This window comes from Rattus norvegicus, chromosome 13, assembly GCF_036323735.1.
Source record: "Rattus norvegicus strain BN/NHsdMcwi chromosome 13, GRCr8, whole genome shotgun sequence".
NCBI lineage: Eukaryota > Metazoa > Chordata > Mammalia > Rodentia > Muridae > Rattus > Rattus norvegicus.
Window position 1 is genome coordinate 4,081,270 of NC_086031.1, and position 17,170 is coordinate 4,098,439.

The 17,170-nt window shown below is 38.1% G+C and overlaps 1 protein-coding gene across 4 annotated transcripts in view; it reads left to right on the forward strand.

Annotated features, from left to right (window-relative positions):
* Nucleotides 1-17,170, forward strand: part of Cntnap5c (contactin associated protein-like 5C) — a 1,032,620-nt gene that overhangs the window by 560,005 nt on the left and 455,445 nt on the right. For all 4 annotated transcript variants that reach the window (XM_039090654.2, NM_001415869.1, NM_001047866.2 and 1 more), the window contains 1 exon segment: nt 14,739-14,845. In XM_039090654.2, coding sequence (XP_038946582.1) covers nt 14,739-14,845 — 107 coding nt within the window.

Genomic DNA, 17,170 nt, shown 5'->3' on the forward strand with positions numbered 1-17,170 from the left:
TGTTCTGACAAACTCTAGTCTATACCCCACTTTCTGTTCTATTAGATTAAATGTGTCTACTTTTATGTTGAAGTCTTTGGTCCACGTGGAGTTCTGTGCAGGATAATAAAAATGGTTGTGACCAGGTCAGCTCAGTCAGTGTACTGGATCTCAAAGGAGAGAGAGAGAGAATATTGAAAAGAAAAAGACTTTTTAATTAGACAATATGACATGACATTACTCCACACAGTGCTGAAGCTGAAGAGGGTTTTTTTTTTCCCAGTCTGTTATTTTTTTTTCCATTTTACGTACAAGCAAATTTTAAGGTCAGTCCTAAGTCAAGGAACAACCAAGACAATAAACACAAATAGTCAAGGAAAAAAAAGGCAACAAATCCTGTGGTCACTGTTTCTAGAGGCTTATCAGGATGACCAAGATAAAAGGAATGCCATACATTTCTCAGCTGAGTTTGCTTGAGATTTGTATTATCCCAAATGCAATATTCTTATCTGAGCCTACTTTCTTAGTTCTAGCCCAATGTCAAATTCATTCTACTACATAGAAGGTGGCCCTAAAATCTCTGTATGTGTGTCTGTTTGCATTCTTATACATGAAAACATTCAGCTAGAACAGGACAGATTGTTGAAAAGACTTTCTTTTTTCCATTTTATGGTTTTGGATTCTTTGTCAAAAGTCAAATTTTCATAGGTTTATGAGTTTATTTCTGGATTTTTGCTTTGATTCCATTGATCTCTTTCTATACTAATACTATGCATTGTTTATTACTATTCCTCTGTATAGTATAGCTTGAAGTTGAGGATAGTGATACCTCCAGAAGAACTATTATTGTACAGGATATTTTTAGCTATCCTGTTTTTCTGTTTCCCCATATGAAGTGAGAATTGTTCTTTAAAGGTCTGTGAACAATTCTGTTGTGGTAAGATTTTAGCTGCCCTGCCTTATGCTCCTGGGTGAGCTACCAGCCACCCAGCTAGGGTCTTTCTGGATACGAGGATAATAAACGGAAGCTGTTGACCTTTCTAGTTGAATTATGAAAAATCTTAAGAAAGTTTAAAAGGAGGGCTACCCTGTAGGTGGACTAGCAGTCTCAAGTAACCTGAAGCCCTGAGATCTCTCAGACACTTGATCACCGACCAGGCAGCATATGAGAGCTGAGATGAGACCCACAAACACATATATAACAGAGGACTCCCAGGTCTGAGTTCAGTCAGAGAAGATATACCTATCCCTCAAGAGACTGGAGGCCATAACAAGTTTTGGGTTCCGGTGCAGTGGGTGGGGTGTGGAACATCCTATTGGAGACTGATGAGAGGGGCAGGGAGGAGGTATGGGATGTGGAAATACCGGAGGGTGGACTGGGAGGGGGGTAAAGCCTGGAGGATAAACATAAATTAATTACACACACACACACACACACACAGACAGCGTAGAGGGTATTGTTGTAAAATTCATTTTAAGGACAAAACTGAAGCTATATCAACTCAGATAAAACATAAAACTCAGAAGAGCTCTTCCACCCAAAAGGAGCAATATGTAGTAATATGACAGGAGCTGCCTTTTTTCACTCTATTTTAAGTATTTCATGTTAATAATGAAGTACATATAAAAATAAAACTGAAACCTACGTCTCTAGTTTCAGGGAATTAATAAAATCAATTGTGCCTTTTTCTTCTATAATACATAAGTGAATATATTTTATTATTTATATATTTTTATTTCTTTCCTGTTTAAGCCATTTTTGTATTGTTAAACACCTCTTTATACCAAAATATCTTCTCTCTCTCTCTCTCTCTCTCTCTCTCTCTCTCTCTCTCTCTCTCTCTCTCTCTCTGTGTGTGTGTTTTGGCTGATGTAGAGTATGTGCATTTTAGCATAGAAGCCAGAGGACAGTGCTTGTTGTTATTGTGTGTTTTTTTTTTGTTTTTTTTTTTTTTGTTTTGTGAAACAGTTTCTGTCGTTGTGATGTGGGGCTAGAAGATTAGGCTAGGATTGCTGACCCTTTGTGATATATCTGTCTCCACCTCCCAGGTACTGATTGAACCAACGTGTGCCCACATGCCCCCAATATTTTTTCTGTATTAGTGGATTTGAGAGATAGAACACATGTCCTTAATTTTCATGACAGTTTACCAACTGAGCTATTTCCCTGACTTCCAAAATATCTCTGTGTATTCAATCGGACAGTTTCATTTAGTATGAGGAGAAACTTCTCAATTTCAATGAAGCTTCCTTCTTTCTTCTTGGCAGAGGGTACCCCTATATTTATAAGTGGAGTTTAGTTTGAAGATGAGTATATCTTTCTTATCTCACATCATCATTGGAAGGGTGTTGGGTCATACAGAAGCTGCAGGACACTGCTCTGGGGGCGAGGAAGCACAATCTGAAGCACAGTACAACCAGAGATTGCTTGAGGGTCCCCAGGCCTTATACAAGATTGGTCTGGTTTTCAGACTCTCGGACATCCAGGCACCACTGTTAGCAGTGCAGAAGAGCTGAGAACAAAGTGAAAGTTCCCCACAGGTTGGATCTAGCCTGGAGCCAAAGGAAGAAACGAGGGAGCTCTGGTTCGTCGCACAGGGAGGATTCCTTGGCTCGACTGTGATGGTTGACTTGAGTTTGGCTTGGACTTGGTGTTGATCGAGGCTGGGATCACAGAGAGGACTTCTATGGGAGGTTAGACATTGGCTCTATAGACAAAAACCTTCTCCACTGCTCCCCACAGCAGATCTGGGTGAAAACATGCAGTCCACGGTTTTAGGACATTTATTGTCGAGTCAGAAAGTGGATGAGTAAAACCTTATCTCTCTTCTCAGGGTGGGCCTGAGATTAAATACCATTTTCAGGGAGGAGTGTCTGGGAAGAAAAGCTTATTGGCTAAGCTCTCAAAGATTCTAGGTAGCTCATTAAAATGAAGATCTGTCTTCAGCCTACAGGACCACAGGTCACATACTCTACATGTGGAGAAGCTTGGGGGCATTGCTCTTACATGAGTAATGCCCACAAATCTATGGAGGGTTGCAGCTAGTGACAGGAGCCTGGTACCAAGGAATTAGGTAACTCCAGGATTACTGGGGTTTCTAGCCTTAGCGCAACCAGGGACCAATCTACCTTTCACAGTCCCACAAATCTCTATCACAGGTCAAGGGAGAAAGCTAGTGTAAATAACAAGCTGAAAAAAAAACTTATTCATTTGGCTCTTTTTCACCTGAACTATTTATTCATTCACCCCATAAGCATCATCTATTATAGGCTGTGATGTAGCTAAGTTGGAGGAGTATTGGCCTAGCATGTATGAAGCCATATTGTTTCATTTCCATTTCTACTAGACCTGGTGGCAGGAGGAATTAACGTGTAAGGTCATTCTCAGATGTATTAGTGTGTTAAGGAGACACAACATGAGATAAATGAACATTGTGGATTTTCTAAAATCCACAACGAACTTGAAGAAAAATCCATGAAATAACCATTTGTTAAATTCTTGCCTTCTTTACTAATTAGGTAGCTGTGAATGTATTTATTCATCTTTCCATTAACATAATGAAATTGCCAAAACACTCTACTAGTGCAGAAAAGGGTTTTTTTTTTTTGAGTAAGTAGTTTTGGAGGCTATAAATCCACATGGCTCAATATGGATAGTAATGCTAGTTCACATGAGAGAAAAAGAAAGTGTGTACAGATTGAAGCAGGAACTGGCATCTATTATAACAGTGTTCCCCCCCAAGAACTAAAGAGTAAAATGAGAGCATCATTCTGAGACTATACACCCAAATATGTGAGATATCCCACAAGGCAACAACCCACAGTTTCATGTCCTCCTAATAATGCTAATTTAGGGATAAAGTATTTGATCACATCCGACCACTGGGTTACAACAACACAAAATTCAAATCAAAGCAGTGACATAGACAATGAAAAGTGTTGTATGGAGATTAGATTATTTAAAAAAGGGAGAGACAACAAGTCCTAAACTTCATAAGCTGATATTCTGAAGCCCGAGAGTATTAGAGAAAAGTAAATAAGCACTGAAGAAATGGTTCAGGGAGTTAAATGTTTGCCTTACAAGTATGAGGAACTGAGTTTGCTGCCCAGCACTCTCATAAAATAATTCAGTTATGGCAGTACACACATGCAATCCCAACAATGGAGAGATGGAAAAAGATAGATATCTGGAAATCATAGGGAAACAGTGTAGCTACCTGATGAATTCTAAGCCAATATATGAGCTTACCTCAAAATCTAAAAAAGAAAAAATAAAGAAAAAAACTAGAATAAATACCAGAAAAGTAAAACCTGAACCCTTCTAATCACCAACCAGCTAATTGAACTAACAACATAGATGGAGATAGAGAGAGAGACAGAGAGATAGTCAGAGACAAAGACAGAAAAACAGAGAGAGACAGACAGAGGCACAGAGAGTGACAGAGAGAAGCATGCATACATGGGGGTTAAGGATGGAAAAATCAAGAGATAATAAGACAGATAATAAGGAAAAGCATTTATGGAAATTCAGCAATTACTTAAGTTATCTTGAGTTATCCTTTGCCCTCCACATGTATGAGTCCATATTCCTAAGTACATTATATATATGTTCTTGCACCGAAAAAGGGAGGAGAGAGGTGGGGGAAAGGAGAGAAAAGAAAGAAAGCACAAGATAAAATGAAGTCTAGGGAATGGAAAGGTGTCTTAACATTTAAGAGTTCCTTGAAACTACATGAAGCAACACAGAACTCCCTGTAACTGTAGTGTCAAGGGAACTAAGATCCCATTCTGACTTGCCCTCCTTACACTCATTTAAACACACACTTGTGTGTGGATATGCATATATACATATAGAAAAAATAAATACTAAATACTAAAGATGAAATGTTTTTAAAACAGAAAATGGGGCAATAAAAGAGGATTGGATACAGTCAGGGGGAACAAGCTCCAATCTTTAATAGCATGCTAGTAAAGCCCTCATTGAGAAGGTGGCATTTTGGTAGACAAGAAGGCCAAGAATGTGTCTAAGTAGCTAGAAATTTTTTTCATGCAGAAGGAATCCATTTAAAGTCCAGCAAAGGAGCATCTATAACATGCTTTAGGGATAGTCAAGATGCCAACAGGAATAGAGAAATACAGGGAATAGAACAAAGGTAAGTTTAAAGAGTTAAGTGGGTACAATATAGATCAGTAGGAATGGCTTCATTAATTTCTTCATCTTTTATCCCAAGAAAATAGAACCACTAAAGATTCTTAGGGCATTTTGCTGTCCAAGTTAGTAAAGCAGCTTTTATGCTTCCAGTGGTATATGAGCCGGACATCAAAGGGTATAGTCTATTTGATAGCCACAGCTGGCCATAGGAGATGTCCTGGTTATTCACAACATCACCAGCAACAACTTTAAAGAAAGAAAGTTGAAGGAATCAAAAACTTGTAACTGGTTTTCTTCTGCTGTTGTAAAACCAAAAGCAACCTGGGAAGAAAAGGATTTATTTGATTTACAGGAAAAAGTCCATTCGTGAAGAAAGCTAAGGCAGAAACTCCTTCAGGGTAGGAAATGGGAGTAAGGACTGGAAGGAGAGACCATGAGGGAATGCCAACTAACTCCCTGTTTCTGAGGGTTTTTTCAGTCTGTTTTGTTCTATAATCTAGGACCATCTTCCCAAAGGTAGAACATCACACAGTATGCTGGGCCCTTCCACATCAACCATTTGCTATTGAAATGTACCACTGTGCTGGCTAGAAAACAGTCTCATTAAGATGAAATACTCTCTTCTCAAATGAATCTGTCATCCACTAAGTTGTTAAGAAACTAAACAATATCAGAGGTGATAGGAAAAACCATGGCAGGACTGCAGAGACAAAGACAACAATCAGTGAGTAAGCCCAGTGTAAACGCAGAGACGGAATGGGCATCTGTAGGGCTGTTCAGCAGGAAGATGGAAGGTAAGTCTGCAGTTCACGGGAAACACTGCAATCATGATATAAATTTGGATTTTGCTGGTGCATAGTAACCACTAGTTTTGATCTATTATTTGTCAATATGATTTTTAAAAGAAGGCAAAATTTTATGTCTTTTTGTGAACCTTTGCAAATTTTAATTAAAGTAACAGGTTACATTTTTTAAAGTACCTTAAAGCCTCTTCTTTTTATACTTTCTCCAACTGCATCCAGACTAACCTTTTGCTTAGCCTAGTCAAAGACAAGTTAGACAGATAGATTTCCCCTGATCTTTCAAAAAGACTATTAGGATCCTTTTCTTGTTAAGGTTGGCTATAATGAAGCATGTTTTCTGTAGGTGTGTTTGCCTGGATGCTTAAGGCCCAAGACAGGTTTCAGTTGTCAGAAACTCTTTTCCTTTATAGTCTTCTAAACGGCTCAAATGATTTATGCCTTTGTTGTCCCTGAGGCAGCTTCTTGACTATTGCTTTAATTTCTTCCCTTTTGATGTGAATAAAACCTCTAAAAAAAAGCAACCTAAAGAAAATGCATTTCATGTTATAAATGAATTCAGGGATACTGTCCATGTTGGTGGAGAAATCACAGTCACAGCAGCCCAGGGACTTAGACACTCTGTAACTGCATTTATGGGGAGGGACTATGAGACTTTGAGACTCAGATCATTTTCTTAATTTTTTTTATAACATACATGACATTGTTAGTGCTGTATCAGACTTTAACTTTGGCCCACCAAAATAACTTCTGTGTTTGTTGTTGTTGTTGTTTGTTTGTTTGTTCATTTTGTGGCTTTGTTTTTTATTTAATTTTTCATTAAATTATTTTATTCATTTACATTCCAAATTTTGCTCCACTTCTTGGTCCCCCCAACTCAGTTCTTCTCCCCATCCACCTCCCTTTTGCTCCTAAGAGGGTGCACCCCTACCCACCTTACCCCACCACCCAAAAAGCATTCTCTTTCCCTGGGGCACCAAGTTTCTGTAAGATTAAGTTCATTCTCTCCCAATGAACCCAGAGAGGTAGTTCTCTTTTACATATGTGCCTGTGTCCAAAGACTAGCCCACGTATGTTCTACGGTTATTGGCTTAGCATCTGAGGATTTTTGGGTATTATTGTTATTCCTATAGGGTTGCAATTTCCTTTAGCTCCCTTACTCTTTTCCCTAAGTATTCCCTAGGGGTCCCCAACCTCAATCCAATGGTTGGCTGTATGTATCTACATCGACTTCAGCCAGCTGCTAGTAGAACATCTCAGAGGACAGCCATGCTAAGTTCCTGTCTACAAGCACAACATGGAGTGAATAATACAGTCAGGGTTTGGATTTCACGTTGGGCTGGTCACTGGATGGCCTTTCCTTTAGTCTTTGCTTCATTTTTGGGCCTGCATTTCTTGGAGATAGAAACAATTCTGTGTAAAAATTTTAAAGATGGGTGGCCTCACCAGGGAGTGATGTCTAACTACTGAACTAATGAACTTTTCCATAGTAGGTTCCATATCCCTACTCTTGGGCATTTCAGTCAGTCTTCCCCTTGAGGCCTGGGAGACTGTCACATGCCAGGTCTCTGGGACTTTCTAGAAGTTCACCCCCCTACACTGCTCCATATTTCCATTCATTCTCCTGGACTTGTGGGCTTCTCACCTGTCTCTCCCATATCTGATCCTTCTACCCTTTCCCCTTCCCCCTCTGCTCTCCTTTCCCCTTCCATTCTCTTCTCCCATACAGGTTGCTCCCTCCTGTAGCATGTGGTTTTTATATGCTCTACCCTCCTTTAGCTCTGGAAGGTGATAGTACTACCACCTTCTTCTCAGCTCCCCTTGAACCTGTGGATAAAAGACACACATATGATATTTTTCTTTACAACTTACCTTCTTTACTTTTTTTTCTTTTCTTTTCTTTTCTTTTTTTTTTTTTTCAGAACTGGGGACTGAACCCAGGGCCTTGTGCTTGCTAGGCAAGTGCTCTACCACTGAGTTATATTCCCAACCCCCTTGCCTTCTTTACAAACTTACAATTTGCCAATGGCTGGGTGCTGCCCTCTACCTCCTACAAAAAGAAAAATAAAGAAAACAAAATGAAACAAAACAAAAAACAAAAACAAAAACAAAAAAACATGCCATTACCAATTTCTTACTTCTCTCCCTCCACCTGTCATATTCTTCCACTTTTAAACTCTCATGTCCACCTGCCTGTAGGAGCAGACTCTGTTTCACTCCTTTTGAGATTTTAAATGCTTGTCCAGTTCTCTTCTCCCCAAAGCCAGGAAAACTCTCTCTTCTTCCTTTGCTTCTGCCTGGCACCAGGGTCCTGGAAGTCCTGCCTGTCCCTTCTGCCCAGCAAGTGACACATGGCTTTCTTTGCTGATAGATCAAGAACTAATTGGAGAATAGGACCTTAGCATCAGAATGTCCCCTATACCCACCTCATGCCTCTCATGATTATTTTGTTCCACTTCTATGTAATTTTGAATTATCCAAACTTGGTCTACCCTTTTGTTATGCTTCCTATAGACTGTGAGTTTTATTATGCATATTCTACACTATTTAACCAATATCCACTTATCATTGAGTATACATGTCTTTTTGGGTTACCTCTTTCAATGTGATATTTTGTAGTTCCATTAAATTGCCTGCAAAATTCATGATGTCCTCATTTTTAATAGCTGAGTAGTATTCCGTTCCTTAAATGAACCACATTTTCTTCAATCATTCTTCATTTGAAAGACATCTGGCTTCTTTCCACCTTTTGACTATTAAACATAAAGCTACTATGAACATAATGGAGGATGTGTTCCTGTGGTATTGTTGAGTATCTTTTGGATATATGCCCAGGAATGACATAGCTGGATCTTCACATAGGACTCTTTCCCATTTTCTTATAAACCACCAGATTAAGTTTGCAATTCCACCAGCAATGGAGGAGTGTTCCTCCTTTTCCATATCCTTACCAGTATGGACTGTAGCTTGACTTTTTTTAATCTTAACAATTCTGACTTGTGTAAGGTGGAATTTCAGGGTCATTGTAATTTTCATTTCCCTGACGATTAAGGACTTTGAACATTTCTTTAACTGCTTCTGAGCCATTCAAGATTCCTCTTTGAAAATTCTCTGTCTAGCACTGTACCCAATATTTTAATTAGGTTATTTGTTTTTGTGGCTTCTATCTTCTTGAGTTCTTTGTATATTTTGGATATCATCCCTCTATAAGATGTAGGGTTAATAATGAACTTTTCCAAACCTATATGTAATAATTGTGTCTCAATGACAGTATACTTTACCTTAAAGAAGCTTTTCACTTTCATGAGGTTTCATTTTCAGTTGTTGATCTTAGATCCTGAACCATTGGTGGTGCTCAGGAAATTTCCCCCTCTTCCAATGCATTAGAGAATATTCCCCACTGTCTCTTCTATTGGATTTGGTATATTGGGTTTTATATGGAGGTTCTGGATCCACGTGGACTTGAGTATTGTACAAGGTTATAAATGTGCATCAATTTGTATTTTTACATTCAGACTTACAGTTAGACCAGCAATATTTTGTTGAAAATGCTTTCTATTTTCCTCTGTATGGATTTTGCTTCTTTGTCCAAGATCAAGTGTCCATAAATGTATGGGTTTATTTCTGGGTCTTCAAATCCATTTCATTGATGGACCTGTCTTTATATCAATACCATTTCTTGGTGTAACTCTAACAAAGCAAGTGAAAGGTCTCTATGACAAGAACTTCAAGTACCTGAAGAAAGAAATCATAAAGTGCCTTAGAAAATTTCCCCTACTCATGGATCAGTAGGATTAATATAGTAAAAATGGCCATCTTACCAAAAATAATCTAGAGATTCAGTGCAATTTCCATAAAAATTCTAACACAATTCTTCACAGACCTGTAAAGGCCAATTCTCAACCTCATGTGGAAAACCAAAAACCCAGGATAGTGAAAGCAAGTTCTCAATAATTAAAGACCTTCTAGAAGAATCACAACCCCCAAACTACTACAGAGCAATAATGACATAAACCACAAGAGTTTGGTACAGAAACATTTACTCTACTTCCTGGTCTGGAATTCATGTCAAGAGATTTGGTGAGTCTTCCCTCTCAATAAACAGAAACCAGATAGTTCCCTATAGGGAACCATATTCAGGTGATTCAAGTATTGTTCATGGTGACAGCACGCATTATCATAGTTATCTCAGGGTGTTCCTTGCCCGGTTAAGTAAGAGAGTTCATTCATTTTTTTTTTGAAAAGCAAAACAGAGCCCAACAAATTAGAAAAATGTCATCATGAAATCTCCAGAGGCTGAACAATAACCTCTTCTTAATCTATTACCTTGATTGTCCACAACCAACCAGGAAATTTTTCTTGTCCTCGAAAAGATCGAGTTTGTGTGTGTGTGTGTGTGTGTGTGTGTGTGTGTGTGTGTGTGTGTGTGTGTGTTTGCATGGAGCACAATATTGACTTGGTTGAGACTCACAAGAATTCACCTGTGTTTGTTGCCCAAATGCAGAGAGTAAAGACATGCAACTTTTCCCAGATATGCCCTTTGCTTGCTTGATTGTTTCTTTGTTTGTTTTTGAGAAGTAGTCTCTTCTAGAACCAATAGCTTGCTCATTTTCTAGACTCATTCGCCAGTAAGCAACTAGAGACTATTTGTTTCCATGTCCCTACCCCGGAGATTACAGGCGAGTGATATCATGCTCAGCTTTTTGTACTGAGTCCTGGGGATTTAATTGTGTGCCATTACTCTTGTGTGACAAGTGTTGTGAAGCCTGAGCTATCTACATGATAATAGAACTAAATAAATTGAGTAGGAGCATCATAAGGAGAGAACTGGAAGATTTGGGCTAATGAAGCTTCATGTACAACAGAGGTTTGCTGTTGTTGCAGGAGCACGGTGTTTTCATTAATGACAGTTCTAGCTGGCAAAGGACTTGATTAAACCATTACTCATGATCTTATAAGCTCTTTTTGGTAAGATCTATAATATCATGATACTGTAACAAAAGAAGCCTATGTTGAGGTTAGGCAAGTGGTTTTCAGGAGGCTGCTTATCTCTAGAACTACGATTATAAACACATGTGAACATATATTGGGCTTTTTTTTCATGTGGAAAGGTTTAATTAGAGAAGAGTAGTAGAAGGGGGAACAATAAAAGGAGGCAAGGCATGGGCATGGTGAGGGAAGGGGGGATGGGAAGAGTAAGGGCAAGAGAGAGCAAGAGAGGAGTAAGAGCATGTCTTGTATTTTTATCTTTGTTCTAAGAATCAACCTTTGGTTCTCATGGTTGGATGGCTAAAGTGACAAAGCTGTCTCCTGGCCCCACTTTTCAATTAGAACGGTATGGTTTGAGTTTTCATATTTTTTATTTTTATGGTTATTGATTTTTTCCCATTCTATATTTAATGCCTTCTTTGAAATTTTCCTGCCATCTCCTTAAACTCTTGTGCACTCTGATTTTACACAAAAACAAGATATTTGACAATGTTTGCCATGCTCATCAAGTCAGACAGCCTCAGTGTGAACTTATACAACTTTTGTATAGTTAAGAAATAGATGTATTTATATTGAAAATTGTTTAGTGAGCAAATGCAACTATCCAGAACTTATACAACAATTAGCAGAGGCTGTAATGGTGTGTGTGTGTGTGTGTGTGTGTGTGTGTGTGTGTGTGTGTGTGTGTGCGTGTGTGTGTGTGTGTCCATGGGTGCATGTGTGTTTACCATTTTCAGGTGTACATGAGGTTTCAGAGGTCAACATAGGATATTTATCTTCATTAATTTTTAATTTGTATAAAGAATAAGGATTTCCCATGTGATACTAAAATGATTGGATTTTGTTTTCTAGCTATTAAGTTTGCCTTTGGAATTTCCTGTCTCTGCCTCCTGACTGCAAAGATAACAAATTTGCTGTCTTGTTTACCTGAAATATTGCATGGGTGGCAGGGATACAAACTCTATTCCTCACATTGTTTAGCTAGCTCTCTGATCCTACTATGACAATTTGAATTGATAGCCTCATGTTTGTAACTATCAATATCCATATACAATGTTTGTCTCACTTTTATAGCTTTATGCCATTATCCTTCTGTGTTTAGTTCTAAAATAATCAGTTTAGGCAATGCAGAGCAAAGAAAGAAAATTAAAACAAACTGATTAAAGAATCTGAATATCATACTCATAAAACTTTCTTTTTAAATAAACAAAGCAGGCTTTAAAATCTGGAGTAAAGTGTCCATGTTGAGATGACCTTTTCTAATCTCTGTATACAGGTCCCCAATTCACCTTGCTATAAGGCAGCAATGAATTTTCTCACATATTTTGCTCCCTATTCTAGGAATGTTAGATCTTTCAATTTCGAAAATAAAATGTTCTTTTTTCCTCTGAGTAATACATCATTGAGTTTTTAAGTAACCACAGACAGATGACTTTTTAGGCAGCATTTTCAAAGCTAGATTGAGTTTATTAACACTAGTGCAATATCTGTTGGGGACTTATTAAAGGTATGTTCAAAGGACAAGTATTTCTGACAGCTTTCCTCAAGTCTTCTCTTTCCATTCTTAATGGACTTGAGAATATTGCACTAAAATATTATAATGTCTGTGCTACAAGAAAATGTGTGTGGTTTGATAGAAAGCTAGTGTGTGTGTGTGGGGGGGTGTTTGTTTTTGTAACCTACATGATGTATGTTTTCATGTTGATGTATACACTTGTGTAGATCTGTGCATTTAGAAGTCAGAGGATGCCCTTTGATTTTGTACTTAAGTTACCATACATCCTTATTTTACAACAGGATCTCTCACTGGTCCGGAATTCAACAAATAGGCTAGACAGGACAGTCAATGGGTATAATGGACTTGACTGCCTCTGTTTCCTCTGAACTAGAATTACAAGCATATAACACCATATACACAAACTCTAGGTGATTGAGTTTAGACCTTCATGTTTTTAAGGAAATACTTTGTTGATTAAGCTCGGGAACTTTTCCATAAAGAAAACTAAGCAAACTCCAGTTGTTTCAAAGTAGCAGAGTCTAAAATCCATCTAATAAAGGTGAAATGCATATTCTCCTGGAAAATTCTTCGTTTATTTCACAGACTGCAACATATGTTACAGAGGTTCTCAAAAGGACAGGGAGAAAAAAATAGGTCTTGGGGAAAGATGGAAACTAAATGCACAAAATGTCATAACGCTCTCCCATCACTTGTGCTGGATGCTACAGGTTGACAGATCTTTTTTTCCTGTCTCTTTTTTTAGTATAGAATAGAGTTCATTCAGGGCATGGGAAGGTGACTTAAGTGGGTAGAAGGGGCAGAAAAATAAAGTACAGAAGCAGAAGAATAGACTCAAGTTATGAGCCTGCGGAGAGAGGGGGAGGAGGAGAATAAGGGCAAAGGGGGAAGAAGGTAATAGATCAAGAGAGAGCTAGACTTTTATTTCTTTTATATTCTGTATATGATTTAAGCCATGAAAATAAAAGATGTTTGAATTTATTATTCCATAGTATAAGGGACAAAAATCATGGCACTTGTAACTTTCTTGGCATTATAAATCAAATAAACCTAGAAAAGTCATTGGCTATGTTCCTTTGTTATTAAAGCAATATGTTCTTTGTTTAGGCAGTAGATGGCTCAGATGGTAAAAAAGCTTGCTGTGAAAACTGTCATTCTGACTTCAATTCCAGTGATCCACATGGTGGAAGGAGAGAATTGTCTTCTTCAAGTTGTCCTCTGACCTGCACCCATCCCCACATGGCTGGTGCCATGTGATAAGTATGGAAATAAATAAATACTGCATAAATAAAAACATAAAAAATGAAAATTTAAAAATAAACGATTTGTCAGATGCCAAGAACAGTCCTGTGATAACTGGGACCTCATTGCAACAGCATGAGGCAGATATGGTGAAAGGAGGTAAACTACATAGCCTAAGTGGAACATTAAGAAAAGTGAGCTCAGGGTGAGAGATGGTCAGAAATTCAGAGCTAGAAAGGTGACTCAGACACATGATGGCTCATAACCATTTATAACTGCACTTCCAGGGGAATCTAACTCCAGTTTCTGGCCTGTTCCAGCAACAGGTATACATGCATGTGGTATACCTATAAGCATGTAGGCAACCATGCACAACCATAATATGGCAAATGTACATAAAACAGTCAGAAGCAAAACAATGGCAGGATGCCAAATAGAAGAGGGGCGCTGGTGGTGGATGTTCAAAGTACTCCGCAGTGTGTATGAGGGATGAGTAGAGGTCTGTGGAAAGGGAAGAATTTACGTTGCTCACTTGATTTGAGTGAAAGAATACCATACTGCTTTGTCATAACTAGAGAAGTTCACTGAGATGGCTTGAACACTTTCTGTAAAAGTATAATTGTCTTGCCTGTTAATTGATGGGACATTTATCTTTAAACCACGTTCAGTTTCTATGGGTTAAGATCATTTCCTGAGCATTCTGAGAAGAAGTTCAAATAGTATTTCAGGACTTTAATTTTTTTCATTTCCTTAAAGAAGCCACAGGATTTTCCAATATAAAGTTCTAACCCTTTGTACTTTATAATAAACATACAATTTTATAAACTACCTTCCATCCAGCTTTCTGTGCAATAGCATTTAAGCTTTAACTCAAAGGTAGAATTCATCTGTGAGATCTCACTATCCAGCACTATAACATATCTGTATGTTTTTCATATCATTTAACTCTGACAGGTATGGGACTTTAACAGACTTGTTTCCCATTGCTGCTGGCTGAACTTTTGCTTGCCTCTCTGTTTCCACTGTCTTAGCTTATGAATCTTGCATTACCTCCTATTAGGTGTTTGCCAAACTACTGTGAGCATGGAGGACATTGTGCCCAAAACTGGACTACCTTCTACTGCAACTGTAGTGACACTGGTTACACAGGAGCTACTTGTCATGACTGTGAGTACACACAGTATATACACACAACTCCTGATATCAGTGTAGGGACTCTGACTATCCAGTATTGTATGCACACTTTTTATTCCTTTAGCATGAATTATCCAGGTAGATGTAATATGTCACATACTGAATCAGACAGGGAAAAATCATGGACAAAAACATATGCCCATGGAGTTTATGAGAATGGGTCAAATAAAGAGAAATTGAATATATGCTAAAGTGAAAGAAAAAATGATGTTATGTATACACAGGAAGCTGTGTCTTGATGGCTTAAGTTGTACTGTTACAACAAATAATTAACATAGACCACTGGTCCAAGTGATAAAAATACTCTGAACAAAGCAACTTAAGAGAGAAGGGTTAATTTGCGTTTATATTTTATTGCGTTTTATATTGACTAAAAAAATTCAGTCATCATAAGATAGGAAGACATGGAAGGAGGTTGCAAATACATGGAAAAAGAACAAAAACTCTGACAGATCCCATTTTCTATATTTAGGAAACAGAATAAATAAGGAATGGATCAAAGCTATGCAGCTTCAAGTCCTGCCTGTAGTGTTATCAGAAACTAGAGAACAAGTATTCAAGCATGAAATTATGGTAGATATTTCACATTCAAATTATATTATGGCTGAACCCTGGTCACTCACCCATTGGCAGGCCTTTTTCCTCATTGTCCTCATTATGTCAGAAGTCTCTTTATGTGAAATGTAGCTATGGCTACAGGAAGGAAACCCATGATGAGGAAGCATGCATGTATTTTGTTCAAGGGCTTCTACTGAAAAAGTGGATAATGTTATTTCTGCTCATATTCTGACAGATACTGTCCTAGTGTCACTTATAGTGGGATGAAAATTGTGTTGAAACCATGAGAAGTGAAACTAGAAAACCAGAATATTGCCTCAAAGAATTGATGATCTGTGAATGCTAGGCATTTGAGAAGCTTCAGATTGAAGGCCTTGTCTGCTCTTGCTCAATTTGTAGAAGGAAAACACTAAGAAGAATGATTTTTAGAGAATGGAGGAAGTATATTCACAAGTGGAATAGTGTCTGGTGGAGAAACTGTGAGGAATCAAGAGCTAGAGTGGAATACTAATTAGATAGTGAGAAGACAGAAGAATGGGACTAGACTGGGAGATGAGGAAAGGTGATTTATTCATTTTCCTGAGATTAGTATGATTTCATCCATATTTAAAATTGAAAATAATTTTGTCATGTGTAAAAACTGCATCGTCTTGATCCATTCCTCTGCTAGCAGACTACTAGGAAGGTTACATGATTTAACTCCTGTGAAAAGTGTGGCAAGCTTTACTGATGTGCAAGCGTTTATAGGATACTGACAAGGAGAAGGAGAAAGAGAAAGAAGGAGAAAAATATAAGAGGAAGAAGGGTAATGGAAGAAGTACAAGGGGGAGGGAAAGGAAAAGGAAAGAGGAGGAAAAGAAAGAAAGTAGAGGTCCAAAGAGAGAAGGATGAAGAAGTATAGGATGAAGGGGAAAAGATAAGAAAAAAAAAAAAACAGAAGAGAAGGGTTTTGTGTCTTCATGAGTTTCTGTGAATATGAGTGTATATAAAGTAACTCAACATTGTCTTCTGCTGTTTCTTCCAGTTATATTTTGAGACTGTCTATCACTGGACTTAATGTTTTTTAACTCTATTAGAACAGCCAGGTAGTAAATTCCAGGGATCTTGTTTTTTCCTTTCCAGCTACTGGTAGAGCCTCACACCTCTGTTTTTTACAGAGTGCCCAAAATTGAATTCAGGTCCTCATGCACATTCAGTAAGCTCCTTATTAACTAAATAGTCTATCTCCCTATGATCTCTAGCTCTTATCTAATCCACAACATAGAGTAGATAACTGATCTATGATAGATGCTGGAAAAACACAAGTGAGCTTGTCATACTGTACACACCATGATGATCAATTACTAGGCTTATAGTACTAGCCCTGTTAAACAGAAAGCATTCGAAAACAATAGAGTTTTCAGAAGACTTGAAGGAAGAGAGTGAAAAGAGCAAGAAGAGGTACTCAGCAAGATACCTTTACTCACTAGTAAAGTCACTTGATTTGCTTAGTCAAGAATAATGACCTGAAATTGACACTCACGCCCCAAGGACCCACATCTGGAAAGGATCAGAAAAGTCTCTTGTAAGCTGTTCACTTACCTATGATGTAGACACACACACACACACACACACACACACACACACACACACACACACACACTCACCAAAACCAACCAACCAAACAAACAAATATAAGTCTGCCAAGATTGAGCCTGGGCTTGGAAATGGGTTCTGAGAGAAGGGGAAATTGAGAGCTGC